General features: G+C 38.7%; 1 protein-coding gene across 1 annotated transcript in view; it reads right to left on the bottom strand.

Moving 5' to 3' along the window:
- Window positions 1-19,012, bottom strand: part of LOC107518481 — a 148,465-nt gene that overhangs the window by 114,453 nt on the left and 15,000 nt on the right. The window contains exons 2-11 of the mRNA XM_036220740.1: window positions 18,233-18,397; window positions 15,276-15,348; window positions 14,784-14,894; window positions 11,507-11,620; window positions 10,334-10,528; window positions 9,137-9,290; window positions 7,689-7,846; window positions 4,899-5,051; window positions 3,070-3,171; window positions 1,353-1,514 (exon numbers count right to left, since the gene is read on the bottom strand). Of these exons, the coding sequence (XP_036076633.1) occupies window positions 1,353-1,514; window positions 3,070-3,171; window positions 4,899-5,051; window positions 7,689-7,846; window positions 9,137-9,290; window positions 10,334-10,528; window positions 11,507-11,620; window positions 14,784-14,894; window positions 15,276-15,348; window positions 18,233-18,378 (1,368 nt within the window). The 5' untranslated portion in view covers window positions 18,379-18,397. The remainder of the gene's footprint in view (window positions 1-1,352; window positions 1,515-3,069; window positions 3,172-4,898; window positions 5,052-7,688; window positions 7,847-9,136; window positions 9,291-10,333; window positions 10,529-11,506; window positions 11,621-14,783; window positions 14,895-15,275; window positions 15,349-18,232; window positions 18,398-19,012) is intronic.

The following is a 19,012-nucleotide window of genomic DNA, read 5'->3' as shown; positions in this document are numbered from 1 at the left end:
TTCTGCATCAAAAGTAATAGAATTATTACATAGAATGGGCTCGCTGCACATCCATGACCTCTTACTTCATGGTCATCCTTATATCCTTCTCTTTTGGGGGGCCTTCCCCACAGTGATAGCTCTTCACATGCCACGCTCACCTTCTGCCTCACTAATGCAGACATCCTCCTCCTCTTCTCCCTGTCTCTGAGACGGCCAGGCCCTCCACAAGCTCTTGTGTCTTATCATTTTGCACCTAAAAATTCTGTGCATCTGTTTCACCTCAAGGGAAATGATACCATTATCCCCTTTTCAAAATTATTCTTCCACTTATTTTTTCACTGCATCTCCTTCCCCTTCCCCAAGGTCATCTGTTTCTCAAATTTACCCTTTTGTATCGTTCATCTCTCCTTCTCCACTGCTCTTTCCTCTCAGACTATAAACAAACACATTGAGTCTGTCCATCTTAAATAAGCAAATGAAACAAAATGCTTCTCTATAATAGCAGATTATAACTTCCAAAACGTTTTGGTACCACTGTAAAGACAAATATCCACTAGCTTTGTGTAGAAACTTCTTTTCATTGCCAAATTTCATGCCTATCCTATGTAGCAGCTACCTAACTTGCTTCCCTGCTTCCAATTTCTCCTTTTTTCACTCTAACTAAGACCCTGCTGCCACGTTATCTTCCTAAAAAATACAGCTTTGTATATGTCACTGTCTTACAGGATAACGCACAAATTCCTTTAGTCCAGAACTTATGGGCATTTACAACCTGCTCCCTCCTCAGCCTTAACAAAACTTCTCTTTACTACATTTCCACCTGAGTCTGCCACTCAACCAAACTGAACTTGGCACTCCAGGCACAGTCTCTCCTCTGCACTGTTGTTCATGCTTCCCTTTTAGAATGCGTTCCCTACTTTCCTCTCCACCACCACCTCCTTACGCCCTACACTTCCTTCAAGCCCAGCTCAATTTCTTCCTTGTTCAAGAGGTTTTTTGTTGTTGTTTTTGTTTTTGTTTTTCAATAGAACCAACTCCGTGGGGACCATTTTCTCTCTAAACACTCACAATATTTAACAACTGTCTAGCTTATTTGGTGTTTAGCTCTATGACGTGTAGCTTTGCACTGGTATTTATTAGTTGAGTGTATGTCCTGGCAGCAACGACATCTTATAGTATACCTCTTTACATTCCTCTTTCAAATTAGCAATTAATCTTTTTTTTTATATATATACTGAAAACAAATCTGGTTAGGTAATAGAGTTTTTGGGGGAAAGGTCTCTAAAAAACTACCAAAGTAAATTTCTAAGGTCTACACACAGGTGGTGAGTTGAACAGAAAAGCATATTGGTTATTTCTTCCTGTGGTACCTGGTAGAGGTTGATGTTGCTATAAATATTTTCCCAGATTTGGGCATAGTTGCCCTGATGCCAACTCTGGGAAGCCACAAAAGTTGCATGAGGTGGAGCCAGCGCGGCCGTCTTTGCAGCATGGTCTTGGAGCACTTGCACTACTCGCTCGGGGCTGGCAATCTTGAGTAGAACAGAGAAGAGAAGGAACAGTTGGGAGAAAGGTTATTGCCTTTGAATTTGGTCATGTACATGTGAATAAGAAAGAAGCCCCAGACGGGACCTTAATCAGTTAAAAAATAGAATTTAAATCATGATCCCTCAGGTATGTCCATCCGTTCAACACTGTTCAGTATTCAAATAGATGCAATAGTTCATTTAAAATTCTTTGACAACCCCCCAGACACGATAGCAAGTGGGACCTCCACAAGCGTTGTGGCAAAAAAACACCCATCAATTTTGGGTACAAATTTTGTCCCAGGAGACGGAGTAGAAAGAGCTGGGTAGTGTAAAGAAAGCACGGGCTTAGTAAGGACACAGACCCGGGCTTGCCTCCTTGCTGGAATCCCGACTTTTCCATGCAGAACAGGACAGGTCAATCTAATAATACTACTACTGATGTCTCTCAGGATTGCCGTGAGAATGCCTGACATCTAGCAGGTGCTGAATAACTGTTCCTTCTCCTTTCTAGAGGTGAAGAGTCGAATGATAGTTCCAGAGCTTAACTTCTACTTATTACTATATATCAATTATTTTCCTATCACAAGGAACATCAAAGATCATTTAGTCTGATCCCTATCAAAACCCTAATGGCATTTTTTTGCAGAAATAGAGAAATTTTTTCTAAAATTCGTAGGGAATCTCAAAGGACCCCAAATAGCCAAAATAATTTTGAAAAGAAGAAAAAGTTGGATAACTCACACTTTCTGATTTCAAAACATATTATAAAGCTACAATGGTCAAAATAGTATGGTACTACCATAAATTAGACATACAGACCAGTGGAATAGAATAGAGAACCTAGAAATAAATCCTCACGTCTATGTCAAATGATCATAAACAAGTGTGCCAAGACCACTCGCTGCAGAAGGGACAGTCTCTTCAGCAAATGGTTCTGGGAAAACTGGATATCCACATGTCAAATAATGAAGCTGGACTCTTATCTTACTACGTAATTCCACTTACATGAGGTATCTAAGGGTAATTAAACTTAGAAACAGAAAGCAGAATGATGGTTGCTAGGGGATGTAGGCAGGAGGAAATAAGGAATTGTTATTTAATAGGTGCAGAGTTTCAGTTTTATAAGATGAGAAAGTTCCGAGATCTGTTTCATAACAATGTGAATATACTGAACACTACTGAACTATATACACTTAAAAATGGTTGAGATGACAAATTTTATGTTATGTGTGTTATACCACAATAAAAATAAGATAATTTAGTCTAACATTTTTGTTTCACAGATGAGGAAACTAAAACTCAGGGAAGTTAAGTGACTAGGCCAATATCACAAAGAAACAGTGCTAAAACTGGACTGAAATCCAATTCTTGACAGTTGTTACTCTCTACTGAAAGCTAACAGGATTATAAAAGTTCAGCAATTAGATTAGAAAGTTCCAAATAAAGCCTTCAAAGTAAATTCATGGCTAACATTTTTTAGAAGAGAAAGGAAATTCAACTTTCTGAGGACAATTTTAGCAAGAATTTTATTTGCACAGCAATATGGTTACTTTCTTACCTTCAAAAACTTTGCTTGGAGTTGCATTAATACATCTATTCTTCTTTGTTCTTTTAGTTTAGTCAAAAGCTTCTTTTGCCAAGGATCACATTTTGGCTTAATCTAGGGGACAAACATGCGCACACAAAGTTACAGCATGTCAGAATGGTTCTCAGTAAAAGTTGCAAGCAAAGAGATCCAAGGACTTTCAAAAATGGCATCTGGCCTCCAAGCTAGAAAGTTTGCTAGGGCATGTCAAGTGTTGGAAAGGGTCTGTGTGGGTTCAAAGATCTATGGAGGGAGAAGGCAGCTTCAGGTCCTGTTGGTGCAGTATCTTCATCTGGGATGACACAGCATCGCCCATAAGCAGGAAGGACCCTAATCCATCAGTGTTGTGCATTGCATTTGATTTATGGGACAAGAGAAGTTTGCCCACAAAGCCTTTTGACTCCAAGTGAAAAACTTCACTTTTCACATTAACAAGCTATATTTGAAAACTTAGTTCCATGGCTAAATAAATACATCGGTATATTGATAACTCTCTATATCTATTACTAAGCCCCAGCTTGTTATATCCAAATATCTCCTGGATACTTAGCACACAAGTGTAACAATCTAAAACAGAAAGTCTGGCTTCCCTTACACCAACCACCTATTTGTTTAAGCCCCAGAATTAGGAGTAATGAGTTCTTTCTTTTCCTTCGTCCATCTTTATCACATAAGACTTTTCTTTCCTTCATAATACAGTTGAACCTCAGTACTTATGGATTTTGTATTTGCAAACTTGCCTACTCACTAAAATTTCTTTGCAGCCTCAAAATCAATACCGGCAGAGCTTTCCTCGTCATTCATGGACTTGCACGAAATGGTGAAAAATTTGAGTTGCTCAGCTCCACATTCCCAGGTGAGGTCAAACCAGGTGACACTCTGCCTTCTTATTTCGGTTCTTATACCATAAACAAGGGTCCTTTTCGTGGCTTATTTAGTACCTCATTTTTATACTTTCCTGCTTTTTGTTGATTATTTCACAGTTTAAAAGGCCCCTAAGCATAGTGCTGAAGTGCTGCCTCGTGCTCCTAAGTACAGGAAGGCTGTGATGTGTGTTATAGAAGAAAGACACATTTTGATAAGCTTCATTGAAGAGTGAGGTATAGTGCTGTCGGCCGCAAGTTCAATGTTAATGAATCAACAGCACATGTTAAGTAGTGTCTTTAAACAGAAACCCACATAAAACAAGGTTATGTATTGATCAGTTGGTATTGATGAGTTGACGAACCTCACCCTGTATTTTTCTTGTGAGTGATCATTCGGTATTTGTTAATTCAGTATTCATGGTAATTTTGTAGAACATAACCACCCCAGATAATGAGAAGCAACTACACTTACCACTGCTAAAATTATCTCATTTAATCTGCTTACTTGTTTGTTGTTTGTACATTGTGCACCTCTGGCACCAAGGGCCATGCCTGACGCACAGTATGTGTCCAATAAATAGTTTTTGACCAAAAAGCTGGATTTACACAACTCAGTTTTACCTTCAAGCAGTTATTCTTTGTTTTTAGCAAGCAGCCAAGATCACTAACAACAAGGAGTTCTGACCCAAAGAGAGGGTACCAGAGGGTGGGGACCTTCCAGAGATGACACACGAGGCCATGTTGCCTGAGCCGCCTCTCCTGCCGATAAGAAGGCACTTACCCTTTGTCTTAGGGCACCGTAAGCTGAGTGAATGAAGAAAGGGGACAGTAGGGACCTGAAGACTCGGTGCTGCCAGGTTGCCTGGCCTGCTTGGAGGATACCTTGTGACACTGCCGACATCACCGCCAGGTCGCCGCAGGCACAGGTCTTCCTACCTTTATGAAGGGAATCCAGCTGGCTCTCTTTTTGAAGGCCACACCTGGTCCTGCCAAGCCAAAATTCTCTACTTTAGCTTTCCCAGCATCATAGTCTGGAAATGTTTGCATTCTCTGTTGCTCCATGAAGATGCTTTGAAATTTTTGGGAAACCTAAACAGGATTAAGAAGAGAAAAGCAGAGACCAGGAGAGACGTCTCAGAGTGTAGGTCATTTCAAAAACAGCTACTGATCACATCGAAAACAGTCTTGGCGTCAAACTGATTCATAAAACATGACTGTGACAGCAACACAACCTTAAATAGATGGACCTGTGAGGCACATGTTGTCAGTCAGCTCATTACCGTAACTGCGTGTGTTACTTGTTCTGAATATCTGCTCCAAAGATTGGAAATCATGGGTTATATTTATACGTATTTTGAGCTAAACCCTAAATAGGAAGTAAATTGTTCACCTTTGGAAATACATGCACTTTTCCTGGCCAGCTGGTATACTAGAAAAAATCTAAGGATTACACAAGCCCACTCCCAGAAGCCTGACCAGGATGATGCTAGAGAAAAGGGCCCAGATACTAGGACCTGTTAAAACTCTTAAGGTACCTCAGCCATTCCCTTCGCAACCCACTTTCAGACTGAGGCTACCAGTGCTTTCTGTGACATAACGTCCCACTGTCAAAATGCAGAATATTAATTCTTCCCTTCTCCAGGGTGGGCTCAGGCCTACTGAGCCTGTGGTAGTGCCTTATTGCATCATGGCCACACCACATCCTAATTTTCTCACTACATGATAAGCTTCTTGAGGGCACAGGCTATGACTCTCAAGAGCATACCACATGGTGATGGTCGTACAAAAATGTGAATGTGCTTGATGCCACTGAGCTGAACACTTATAAATGGTTAAAATATTACGTTATGTATATATTTCTTTCTCCCCCCCTCTCTCTCACACACACACACACACACACACACAGACACAGACACAGACACACACACAGAACCTACCATAGTACTGGCACATATTAAGGCCTTGACAAAGGTTTCTGGAATAAGAGAGCAAGTTCAATGAGTCACAAAGCTCAAGATTCTTCCAGCTGATGCTGGCACCTCTCAGGCTGTGCTGTCCACTACTGTCGCTCCTAGCCATGTGTGGCTGTGTAACATTTAAATGTAAATTCATTAAAATTAAATACAGATTAAAATTTAGTTCCTCAGTTGTGCTACCTATAATTCAAGTACTCAATAGCCACTTGTGACTGGCGGTTACCATATTGGACAGCACAGACACAGATCACATCCACCAGGGCAGGAAGTTCAATGAGACAGTGCTAGACTAGGGCTGAGGTGGCAAACTTTTTCTTAACGGGCCAGATAGTAAAGAGTTTAGCTGTTGCAAGACTATTGCAACTACTCGACTCTGCTTTGTAGTGTGAAAGCAGCCATAGACAATACATAAATAAATAGGCATGGCTGTATTCCAATAAAACTTTATTTTAAATATGCAGGTGGCGGGCTGCAAGGTTTGCAATACTCTACGGCATTGGACAGAATAAACGGTACCCCAGTACAGGAACTCTGTACACAAAGAAATTGTTGTGATGCGATTATCTCAGGAGCATAGTTAGTATTGCACCCAACTCTGTTATAAGGAAATCGAAAGTGGAAACTGTCAGTATATGAAGGAGACAAGCTATTCTTTGAGAACAGGCTGCTTTGTGGGAGTACTCAGCAGCCTCATGTTCTCCCGTTATCATTGATGATAGTCTACTGTGCTAGAATTTATTTTTATTTATTTTTACCCTTTATCTGCCACCTCTTTTTACAATTCTGTTTTTTGTCTATCATAATACTTGGTGAGAATGAGAATGCTGAAGATTGTGTTGATGAAGAACTTGTGAAAAGAAAGGCAAAAGCTAAATATCATCACCTTCAGAAGAACCAGAGGACATAGGATACCACTGGGTAAAGAGTCTGTGCTACATACTAATAGAAATAATCCCAGTAAAATAATGCTGGAACAAATACAAATGGAAGTGCAACTTCAAGGTCAAGGCGAATGGCAATAGAGGAGACACCAGCTTCTTCTTACATGAAGAACATTCAAAAACGTTCAGATTTGATTTTTGCCTGTTTGAATCAATCAACTTATTATTTTTATCTAGCATATATATATGCTTTCAGATATTATACACCTAGAGCCAGAAAAAAGATATCTTTATTGTTCAAACTGTGGCTGAAAACTTTATTATTATATATTTGAAGCTCTTTCTATAGAATCCTATTTTTCTCTTTGAAACAGATTTTAACATGGCTCCTGATGATGAGTTGTTTTTTTTTTTTTTAAAGAAAGTGCAACACTGTTATAACAGAGCAGACTGTGTGACTTTAAAAATCACTACACAAAATATACTCTATTGAATATAAAGCATTTGCCAACAGGGGAATTACTGCAATGCATTCTGAGAATTGAAGGGCTTTAGACACTAGGTAACTCCACCATGCAAATTTGCCAAATCTTGGCTATGTTTGCATTATCTACTATGGACTGTAACCTACCTTTTTCTTTAAATTCTGCAGAAAATTAAACCTACAAGCCCTCCGGATTGGATATTCAAAGGTGCCATTACTCTTACAGAGAGGAAGTTCAACTGCTAATCTAAATCTTCTCTATTACTATTATATTTTATCACTCTAGAAACAATTGTGGCAGTATAAACATACAACTTTGTGGCAAATACTATTGTTTTCTTTCACGAACATCTATATTTGTATTAAGAAAGAGTCCATCAAGTACCAGGGAAAAAAGTTCCATTTCCTTGGCCGCATCCCTTAGCTCCTCCACATCATATTGGATATTGTAATGGGAAAGCAGGAGCCTCAGCTGAGGTTTCAGCTTTTCTGTTTCTGTTGTGTGTTGGGGCAGGATGAAGGCAGCTTCTGTTCTTGTCATCCCTGAGAAAAATCCAAAATCGAAAGCATTAAGGCTAGTGAACATCAGTCAGGAAGAGAAATGGGGGAGTCCTTGGAGACAACTGGAGGCAGTCCCCTTCTGCTGATGGGGAGGGCCATTCTGCTTCTTGCCCAACTGTCTGCCACAATTTACAGACTGCACCACACTCTTGGTGTTGGCTTTTTAGTGGGAGGTAGCCAGGATGCCCTACCCTTGTTTTCACAGCCTGTAAGAGAAACACAACAGACCCTTTGGGAAATGGCTTAGCAGGAGCATAACTACTATGGTCCTTTGTGATAAACGAAGAATATGATTCATAAGTTAATTAACAAATTAGAAGAAGGTGAGAGCCTTCACCTCCTTTCACCTGGCTCACTCCTACTTATCTCTAAGTACCAAGTTTGGACTCTCCTCCTTTAAGAGGCCTTCTCTGATTCCTCACAGCAGGGCTGGCTGCCTCTCCAGGTGCACCAGGTACATATTGCAAGCAAATATGTCACTCAGAGTAGAAACCTGATCAGGTTTCTTAGTCATCTATAACATAAGGTTAAGACAGGAAGACTATTAAATTGATTCAGATAAGAACAGTCTTTTAAAATCATGTAATATTAAAAATGGAGGAAATTTTAGAAATTACTTAATTTGAAAGGTTTATTTTAGAGTTGAGTAAATTGAGAGCCAAGGAAATGAAATGACCCAAACTTGCAGGCCCATAGTAAAGCCACAACAGAAATAGAGCTCAGTATTGCCGACTTCAAGTTCGTTGCTTCTCTCTCTTTTAATTTGCTAGTTATAAGGACAGAGGGAATAATGTCCAAGAGAACTGTTTGTTATTTTTTCCATCAGAAAATATGAAACTAAGACGTGGTTCCATAGTGTAGCGGTTAACATATCTGCTTTACACACAGAAGGTCTTGGGTTCATGCCCCAGTGGAGCCACAGTCTATGGTCTATGACCATGCCACTCTGAACAAGTCTGATATGTGATCTCGGAAGCTAAGCAGGGTCGAGTCTCGTTAGTACTTGAATGAGAGACCACCTAGGAAGACCAGGTGCTGTAGGCATAAATAGTAACACATAATAAAAAAATAAATAAGTAAATAAATAAAAATAAGAAAATATCAAAATAAGTTTAAAAAAGAAAATATCAAATTAAGACTTATTTATTAAGAAAATATAACTTTTTGGTACATAGAAACATTTCCAGCAAGATTATGTGACATAATAACACATGTAGAAAATCACGATCTTTTCTCCACATTACCTTAGGGGAAAGAAGAATAATTTCTTACCTGAAATGCTGGTATTCACAGTGCCTGGAGATGCAGAACCCTGCAGGTCAGGACTGATGTCACTGACATGGACCTTTTCACTCTCCTGACCAACCTTGGGGGCTTCGCCGACTGCCTCACTCAGCATGTTGGAGATGGGCAAATACTGGAGGGCCTACGGAAGGGTACAACCAGGAGGTTATGTAACAACTTAATTCTCATAGATGCTTTCAGATTTTAGTTCAGGAGTAGCCCTTTGCTTTGATAGAGAAGGAAAGGAGGTAGAAGTGGGCCTTAGCAGCCTACCCAGCTGTGAGAGGCAAATTTTGGAGCTGTGCGACCTGGTGCTATCACCAACTCTAAGCGACCTAAACCTCTGGGCAGATCTACATGGATCAAGCACCCATAATGGACCAGGCACTGTGATAGGCATACAAAGATGAATGAGGCGTGGACCAACCTCAAAGAGTTCACAGTTTAGTTGGGGGCCCAGATTCACGAGCAAGTGACTGGGGAAAGATGATTCACAGGTAGACCACAGGGCGTCAAGGTGATAGCCAGCTTCCTGGTTTGGGTAACTCTGTGGTTAGTGGTATCACTTGGATAAGGAGTAGAGGAGTTGGAAAGGATTTAGGTGGCTAAACAATCTTTCTAAAATGAAAATGTGATCATGGCACACCTTTCTGATGCCTCTAGGCTGGGTCGGGACCTCTCTTCTGTGACTCTCTTTACCCTGTGTTTATACTTACTCTGTTCTTTCTTATCACATTGTATTTCAGTTGGCCTACCATCCTGGGACCCAGTTACTTTTCAGTAAAGACTATATCTTCCCTCCATGGTCCAGGACATGTACCTGGCATATATTAGACCCTCATTAGATACTGCCAAATAAAAATGTAGAACTACATTGGAAGGCATAAATCCTGAATGAGATGATGGGAACAAAAACTTATAGAGTAAATATGAAATAGTATAACAGAGACATCTTTGAAAAAACTAAATTTATGGCATGATTTCATTAGAGCAAGTTTCCAAAAGAAAAGATTTCAAAAGTTGCAAAGAACAAAGCTAGTGACCCATTTTTTTTCCTGTCATTTGAAGGGCAAGTGGAATACAGGAACTGGCGATCCAAAACTAGGTGACAAATGTGAGAAAACAAAGTGCTGACCATTTTGTTTGGGAAAGGACCGCATAGTCACATAATTATGTTTCATGTACCTGCAGGAAGCGGTGAATAGTCTTGAATGAGTGTAGGTGACACACTAACCACTTTGTATAAATAGTAAGGTCTTCCTGTGTCACTAAGTTAGGAGGATTGTTTTTTCCCATCAGGAAGTTTTCTCGAGCAACAGACAATCTTTCTGCTCTTTGAAGAGCGTCATTGTACTCCTGCATGATGTAGGCGACTTGTTTCTGTTTAAGAGAGATGCGAGGACAGAACTTGGTTATTTGCAAGCCTTATTCTCTTGTGTCATTTGCTTCCAAGTATAGGGTAATGCTATTTGGGGGCCAAATAAGGGGCTCTTGGAATACCAAAATTCTTTTATATTCTGAATTTGACTGACAAGGGCAGTGGTCACATTCTTAGGATTTCGAAGGAGGGAGACCCCAGCAACGAGTCAGTGCATAAGAATGTTTGATAACCTGAGTTGGCTTTTAGCTCTTTATCTATAGCAGAGGTGGATAATTCTACGAAGTAAAATTCATTTCCTATCATATACAGCTTCCTTCAAATTTTATTCTTAAAAACAGGTACTTAATCTTCTACCACAGGCAGAACAGGTAAATAGGTACATCCATTATTTTCTTTCCCATCTTTAGCTATGACTTTAAAAAAATTGGTACAGCTATTAGGGAAAACAGTATGGAGATCCCTCAAAAAATTAAAAATATCTGACTACAGAGATATCTGTATTCCCATGTTTATTGCAGCATTACTCACAATAGCCAAGATATGGAAACAGCCTGAGAGTCTATTGTTGGATAAATGGATAAATAAAATATGATAAATATACACAAAAGAATATTATTTAGCCATGAGAATGAAGGAAATCTTAATATTTACAACAACATAGATGAACTTGGAGGACATTATGCTAAGAAATAAGTCAGCAGACAGAGAAAGACAAATACTGCATGATTTTACTTACATGTGGATCAAAAAAAAAGTCAAACTCATAGAAGCTGAGTAGAACACTGATAACCAGGCTCTGGCACGCAGGGAGATGTTGGCCAAAGGGCATCAATTTTCAGTTATATAATATGAATAAGTCTAGAGTTCTAAAGTACAGGCATGATGGCTATACTTAGTAATAGTGCATTGACAGCCCTATTGACCATTTTGTTTAATCATGAAAAATAGCCCACAGGTTTCAGTCATGGGCTTCCTACCTTGTAAAGAGGATAAAGTTGCTCCATGGTCTTACTGTGCTGGCAAAACCTCTTCCACCTCAGCATGTGCAAATATTTACTCAGGGCCAGCTGGGTAATTCTCTCTGTGTAATACTTTACAACAACAATAAAAAATTAACACTTAGAATACAATTGTAATAGGAAGACTAAATTAAGTCTTAAGAATACTAACAACAGGAAAATCGATCTCGGCTTATTTTAGAAAGATGAATTTTTCTGCGTGAAGATCATAAAATTAAGAAACCTGGCTCAAGATATCATCTAAATTTAAATAAAGCAAGTAGGCACGTCTAAATCTATATGATCTGTTGCCAGTTTAACAGATTGTAGTTTAATTATCAGTTAGTGAACAATTTTAGCAGTCACATAAAAGCCTACAAAATTGTCTAAGTCTGAGCTTAATTTTTTTAAAAAACTGAAGTTCTGAATATAAAATACAAAGCACATTACAGCTAAGATTATAGCTTTTAACCTTAGACCAGAGGTTTTATTTATACTTAAAAGTAGTTAAAGAAGCCAATTCCTTTTAAAATGTTCTATTCCTGATAATAAAAATAATACTGGTTATGATGGAATAAGTAGGACTAGACTTGTCCTTCCATCACAAACAATTAGAAAATAGGGTAAACTACACAAAGCAACTGTTTTCTGCCATGGGGCAACAAGCAATGCAGGACTATGGTCCTTGAGAGAAAATATACAAACGAGATGAGACCTACAATAACCTTGGCTTTCTGTCTGAAGAAGGCAATTTCTGAACCACGGAGTAGGAAACTGAATCTTAAGCAGAGCTTGATGGTTTCTCTGAGTTAGAGGGAGAAAAACAAAAGTTTGGGAAGCTGAATCAGCTGGAGTTTGTAGGACAGAGTACTGAAGACAAGCAAGTTATGTAGAGAAAGGGTTCCAGAAATTTGCATAGAGAAACCTTTGAGTTTTTTGCTATTAAGTTGTGCATATGGAGGGTGAAACTCCACAAGGCTGTGCAAAGAATAACTGACTAGGGAACTGTAAACTGAACAGCTTTAAGAGTTCATACAGGGCTAGGAAATGTTCAAGTGCCAATCCGACAGAGTAAAAGGTCCTCACTGAAGAGGAGGATAAACTATCCCTGGGGTAAAGATCACTCTAAACCTGCTCTAACAAGCTTAAAAATCAAGCCTTGAAAGCATAAAGCTGATCTACAACTTAACATTCTTTGAAAGTCCAACGCTCTTTAAAGAAACAGAAAAAAATCAGCGTTCAAGAATGTAAAATTGCAATGTCAATGTCAAAAAAAATAGTAGACATGAGAAAAAGTAGGAAAATATGATCCATAAGCAGGAGGATAATTAATGAAGCAAAACAGACCCAGAAATGACACTAATGATGAAATTAGCAAACAAAGACTTTTTAAAAAGAGCTATCATTAATATGCTTAGTATATTCAAGGGCAGAAAGGAAAAGTGAACATAATAAGGAGAAAAATAAAAAATGTCAGAAACAATAAAATAGAGCTTCTAGAAATAAAAATTATTGTATATGAAATGAAAACTTTATTGGATGGAATTGACAACAGGTTAATAGTAAAAAGAAAAGGTTAAAGATATAGCAATAGAAACTACAGAATGAATTACAGGAGTAGGGGGAAAAAATATTAACAGAACCTCTGAAACTTGTGGAACAATATGAAGTGATTCAACATATGGAAATTAGAGTCCTAGAAGGAGGGAAGGGGATAGAAAATACATTTGAAGAAATAATGGTTGAAATAGTTTAAAAAATAAATGAAAATGATAAAATCATAATCTAAGAATTTCAACCAACTCCAAGCAAGAGAAACACAAAGAAAACATAATCAAGGAATATCATAATAAAAAAGCTTAAACCTATTAAGAGAAACTCTTAAAAGCAACCAGAACAAAATGGCACATTGTGTTGGGAAATGAAAATGATGCACGCCAGAAGACAATGGCACCACGTCTTTAAAACGATAAAAGAGAAAACTATCAACCTACCATTCTATATTGGACAAAAATAACGTTCTAAGTGAAGGCGAATAACAACATTTTTCAAAAAAAAATTTCTGAGAGAATTTGTTCCTAGCAGGTCTACACTACAAGAAATGTGAAAGTAAGTTCTTTAGGCAGACGATAAATATCATATAGAAATTGACTCTACCAAGGTTTCTCAACCTCAGCACTATTAACACTTGAAATTGAATAATTCTTTGTAGTGGGGGCTGTCTTATGCATTGGAGAATGTTTAGCAGCATCTCTGGCCTCTACTCACTAGATGTCAGTAGCAACCCACTCCCGTTCCCAAATTGTGATAACCAAAAATATCTCAGGACATTGCCAAATGTTCCCCATCTCCACCCTTTCCTGTTCTCCAGTGAGAACCACTGACAGACACAAAGGAATGAAGAATGCCAGAAATGATAGGGTGAAGAAACCTAGATGAAGATAATGACAACAATTTGACTTGCAAATAGAATCTCAACGCCTTTTATTCTTTCTGATGCATTTATTAATTACTAACTAGTTGCTAAAGAACTAATTTGTATGCATAGTGAGGATATAACTCATAACATAAGAGTAAAGAACAAAAAACTTTAAAAATCAAAACAATACATGCTTATTTTATAAATTTTTAAAATACTTAAAAATAAAAAGAGAAAATTCATTTTCCTGCTGTCCAAAGACAGTGATAAATTTACCCTCTCTTCTCTCTGTCTCTCTCTCACACACCCACAATTTTTGTTAAAAATATTACATAATAACGTAAATATTCCTTATGCGAAAAAACGTTTAGTGGCAGAATAACATTCTATCAGGTATTACACTGTTTTTCTTAACTCTTTCTCCTGTTATTAGACATTTGAGCATTTTTTTTCACTTTTATTGGTATAATGCTGTGATAATAATTTTTATGGAAAATGGTTTTTTTTCTCCATGTTGTGTTATTTTCTTGAGAATGAATTCCAGAAATATCTTCCTCAGGTTGGCTAACAGCTTGTTGAGGACTGAGACTGTCTTAGTCAATGTCATATTGCCTTATAGTTCCAGCACAGGGAGTGATTAGTAGAAAATTGTTTTGTGGCTGTAACTGAACCTATGACATGGGTCTCTAACAAAGAGGAGCATTTATACTAAGTTTTGCAAACCACATGTGTAGAGAAAACCCTACCCTGGCCAGAGGATATGCCAGAAAGCAAGCTTTGTTCATACATTTTCACTAAATTCCAGGCCTATTTTTCAAACTGTGAAATGACTCTTACCTGTAGCAGAAGCAAAGGTAAATTTTCAGGAGTGTACTCTCTTCTTAGGCAGCTCTCTAGCTCCCTCTGCATGGCATCTGCTTGAATAACAAGGGGCTTTGACTCAGCCACCTGAATGCCAAGCAACAGAAAGGCAAAGGGGGAAATAAGGAAATTAAATTATCAGTGCGTATGACAGAAAATGACATAAAATTTCTGACCATTTTAACACAACACATTATGCTATTATATCTACATTTCCAAATTCAAATTTAAACATCACAAATCAAGGAATTATAAAGTTTAAAACATCACAAAAATCAACTATCTCTAAAGAAGTAGTGGCCTGCTCTGACCCAGCAGTGAGCTCAGCATCAGGCCGTTTCATTCTCATAACCAGTGTCAACCACATCAGCTCTGTCTGCAAAAAACACTTTTTCCTGCAAAGAGTTTCCAACAAGTTAGCAAAATCTAATTGATTGTAGTATTGAAATAGCTCACTCTCCTACTCACCTGTAAAGTTCTGTTCAGAGCCAGTTCTCTTTCTCTTCTATAGTAAGAAATATCCTTTGGTATTCTAACAGAGCTGCAGAAAGGTTTATGCAATAAACGCTGTAATTATAGAAGCTGCAATAGGTAAGATTATAGGTAGGCCCTGATTAATCTGTACTTCTTCACAATTACTCATTTTTAAATTAGTATATCATATTACACTAGATTGCTGAGGCCATGTAAAGGCCACATGTTTCGGTCTGAGTCAGGATGTCTCTCGTGTGTACCTCGTGTCTGCTAAACATCTCTTGGGGCCAGTATACCTCTCCTTCTCCCCCCACAAACATAGTTTCCCCGTCTACCCCTGCTTTACTTTCTTGCTTCCAAATCCAGAGTACAGGGTGAGGATTCTTTTTTCTCCCGCCTGTATTTCCTCCAGTAACTTTATCTCTAATGACTACTGTGCTTATCAGACCTATATCTCACCCTAGTTGACACATAAAACCAGTATCTTATAATTAAAAAAAAAACAAAAGTTCTTATTTTTATGTTCTTGCTCAATTATCTGGGGATGAAAATGACCTTTAAATATAAAACATGAAATACTTTGGAAATCATTTTAACCAAACTTTCTGCTTTAGGAAAGTTACTTATCTCTAGGAAAAAGTTAGCAGAAGCGCCTGCTTCTGCAGCCTCATGGACTGCTGTCCGAGCCCGGTCACGAGTGCGTTATTTGCACCATGAGCTCTGACATGTGGAAGCGCAAACAGCATCCGATAAGAGGCACCCAATAAGAGGGTCGAACCCCGAGTCAGGAAGAGGGGAGCTCTTCCTATTTGGTGTAAGATACTCTCCACGGCTTGGCGGCTCTGGGAACATCAACCCTGGTGCATTGCCACTTTCTTAGGATGGGACCGGAACACATGTGAGAGATCATCTCGAGATTTTAGGGGGATTGTATGCAGTACAATTTAGGTTGATGTTGTTCATATGACTCTGCCAGTTCCCACGGATAGGTTTTAAGGAAGATGAAAATAGACCGTACACTTGCCAGAAGTCCTCCCCCTGCCACACACACCCGCCCCTCAGATGGAAGCACTGATCCTTTGAAAAAAGCACCAGGCTGACAGGAGGTCCCCCAGCTATAGGAATTGAGTAATCCATTGAGCCATTTGTGTTGAAGTTCCAACTGGAGTCGAAGATAATCCTTCCTCTATCCCCTCACATCTTGGCTTTGATGAAAAAAGGGGGGGGGGCGAAAGGGACTTCAAAGTAAAAGTATTAACAAATCGAAGGAATCATTTATGTGAATCCTGACTGCCTCATGGAGGTGGAGAAGCAATAATCAACTAGAAAGGGGACCAGCTACTCACTAAACAGGCAGTCAGGGAAACAGGAAAAAACAAAAACAAAAACCACCACTTCCCTGCCTCCTTGTCTTCTAATCCTTTGGCACACTGGGAGACGGTGGGGTCCTGGGTCTAGCTGTTCCAACTCTATCTTACTTAGATCATGTCTTTCCTCTCAGTTAATCTCAAAGTATCTATGAATGACTGAGAAGAGATTGGCGAACATGAGCGGTATGTGCATCAACCCATAAAGAGATTCACTCATTTCTTCAAGTAGTGTTCCTGCAACATTCATTTATTTACTCAGCAAGGATTTATGAAGCACTTGACAACTACAACAGCCTGGGTTTTAGAGGGTAAAATGAGGAAAAGAACGCAAAAAATAAAAAAAGGAAGGAAGGAAGGAGGAAGGAAGGAAGGAAGGAAAATGATGAAGGTGCAGTAATCCTCCAGTTTTCAATAGATTTTTCTGTCTAGTGGGGAATGACGATGCTAAAGTGATTATCAGGAGTGCACATTTCCCATTTTCTTCGGACTCTAGAACCTCGCACAACATCTGGGAAACAGAAAGTGCTCTAAGTATTTGTTAGATTATTAGAGATGTAGAGAGATACAGGCATCCAGAAATTTCTCATCACTCTGTCCTAGAAGGGACTTCAGGAAGCCTTTCTTATCACATTGTACCATGGGGAGCCACTTGCCTGACATTTAAGTTGTAACGATATCAACGCTTGATTGATTAGTGCATGGTGTTTTCTAGTTTTCAAAGTGCTTTAACATGCATTATCTCAATTGATCTTTATAAGGCAGACATATTTTTTTAACCTCATTTATGAAGTAAAGAAACCAAAGTTGAGAGAAATTATGACTTGCATGATTTCATTATCTTTCTACCTCATTACACAGCCCTTGGTCTGTTTCATACGACCAAGGGCTTTAAATATTAAATTGTTAAACGTTCTTCAGAATCATCTTTGAAATGAGATACTAATGCACATCCTTACTGCTTCTTCTCCTGATCTTCCCTCTCAATTCTCACTATCCACATTACATTTACTTGGCTACTCAACCTAACAGAATCCTTATATTGTTCTTTGTGATCGACGGTGGCAGTAACAGAAACAGCGGGATGAGAAGGTCTGGGACCCATGAGACTTGCCATTCAGGATCTGATCTGGCTACTTTGTCTCTCTAAAATAATTGAATTACTGTCCTTGGCAGCATTTACCTATAAGATGGCTCCTAAAAGAACATTGTTTTGCAGAATTTACTACCAAATACCTAGTATTATTTCAGTTTTGAAATTTCTCATTAAATCAAGGTCAAATTCAATTAAAATATTATTGGAGAAAATTAGATCTCTTTTCATTGAGTATGATTTGTATAATAGCTTCTGGAACATTAAGACAATGATATTTGTGAAATGTAAGAGCACGTTTCTATTTTCTCTGGTAGGACATTGCCTCTAAACGCCTTGACAATTCTAGAAAATAGGAGTAGCAGTCAAGTCTGAGCTTGAGGTAATGGCAATTGTCCAAGGGAAAAGAAGAGGGGTGGCTGATGGAGATCATGGGGCGATAGTGGGGTGAAAGACCCTAAAGGCTACGCCTTCACGCTGCCACTTTTTACCTGTAAGCTCGCTGAGCTGTTTCCAGAAGAGTCCCCTGTTCTTCGATCTCAGACTTTAGTTCAGTCAATTGCACAGCCAGTTCTTTCTCCAACACCTGGATCCTCTCTGTGGAAGCCATCTTATAAATTTCATCCATGGCTTGCATTTACTATTTTTTTATATCTCTGAAAAAAGAGCAACAAAGCTTGTGGCTGACTCACTCCGTGAACATTACTCAGTGTATGACACTTTGACGATCTTTGTCCAAGAAATCATGTCAACTTTGCGGAAATGCATGCTTTTGCAATTTGAAGAAACAATTGGACTAGACTTTTGTCGTTTATAGTTTAATTATGATTTAGTAAATAGAAGAGCAAACAGGATAGAATCTTCATTGACTATAGTTTTGTTCAGTCCAGTTCACCTTCAAAACCATCTCTGCTCCAGCTTTGACTGTGTAAGTTCATTAAATTAGAATGCATCCCATGCCTGACCCCTGCAGTCTTCATAAGGGCTGTGGGGATTATATGCTAACTGGCGGTTACCGCTGACTTCTAATATCACTTCATTTGGAACAAAAAATAAGTGTGTTCAGGATCCCTCTACATGCCTAGAACTTTTCTCCTTTGAAGGCATGAGCTCCTGACTAGGGCAAATATTTGAGGGTGGAAAGCTAATCATGGTCCGTGCACTTTTGAGTTTGGGAGAAAAATCATACTTGTGCATTTGAATGTTTTCTTCATTTTGAATGCTTACATTTGTCATATGGCCTTTACTATTAAATCATTGATAACCCCCCA

This window comes from Rousettus aegyptiacus, unplaced genomic scaffold (assembly GCF_014176215.1).
Source record: "Rousettus aegyptiacus isolate mRouAeg1 unplaced genomic scaffold, mRouAeg1.p scaffold_m13_p_1, whole genome shotgun sequence".
NCBI classification, from domain to species: domain Eukaryota; kingdom Metazoa; phylum Chordata; class Mammalia; order Chiroptera; family Pteropodidae; genus Rousettus; species Rousettus aegyptiacus.
Note: the sequence above shows the minus strand (reverse complement) of the source record. Positions and strands in the feature narration are given on the sequence as shown.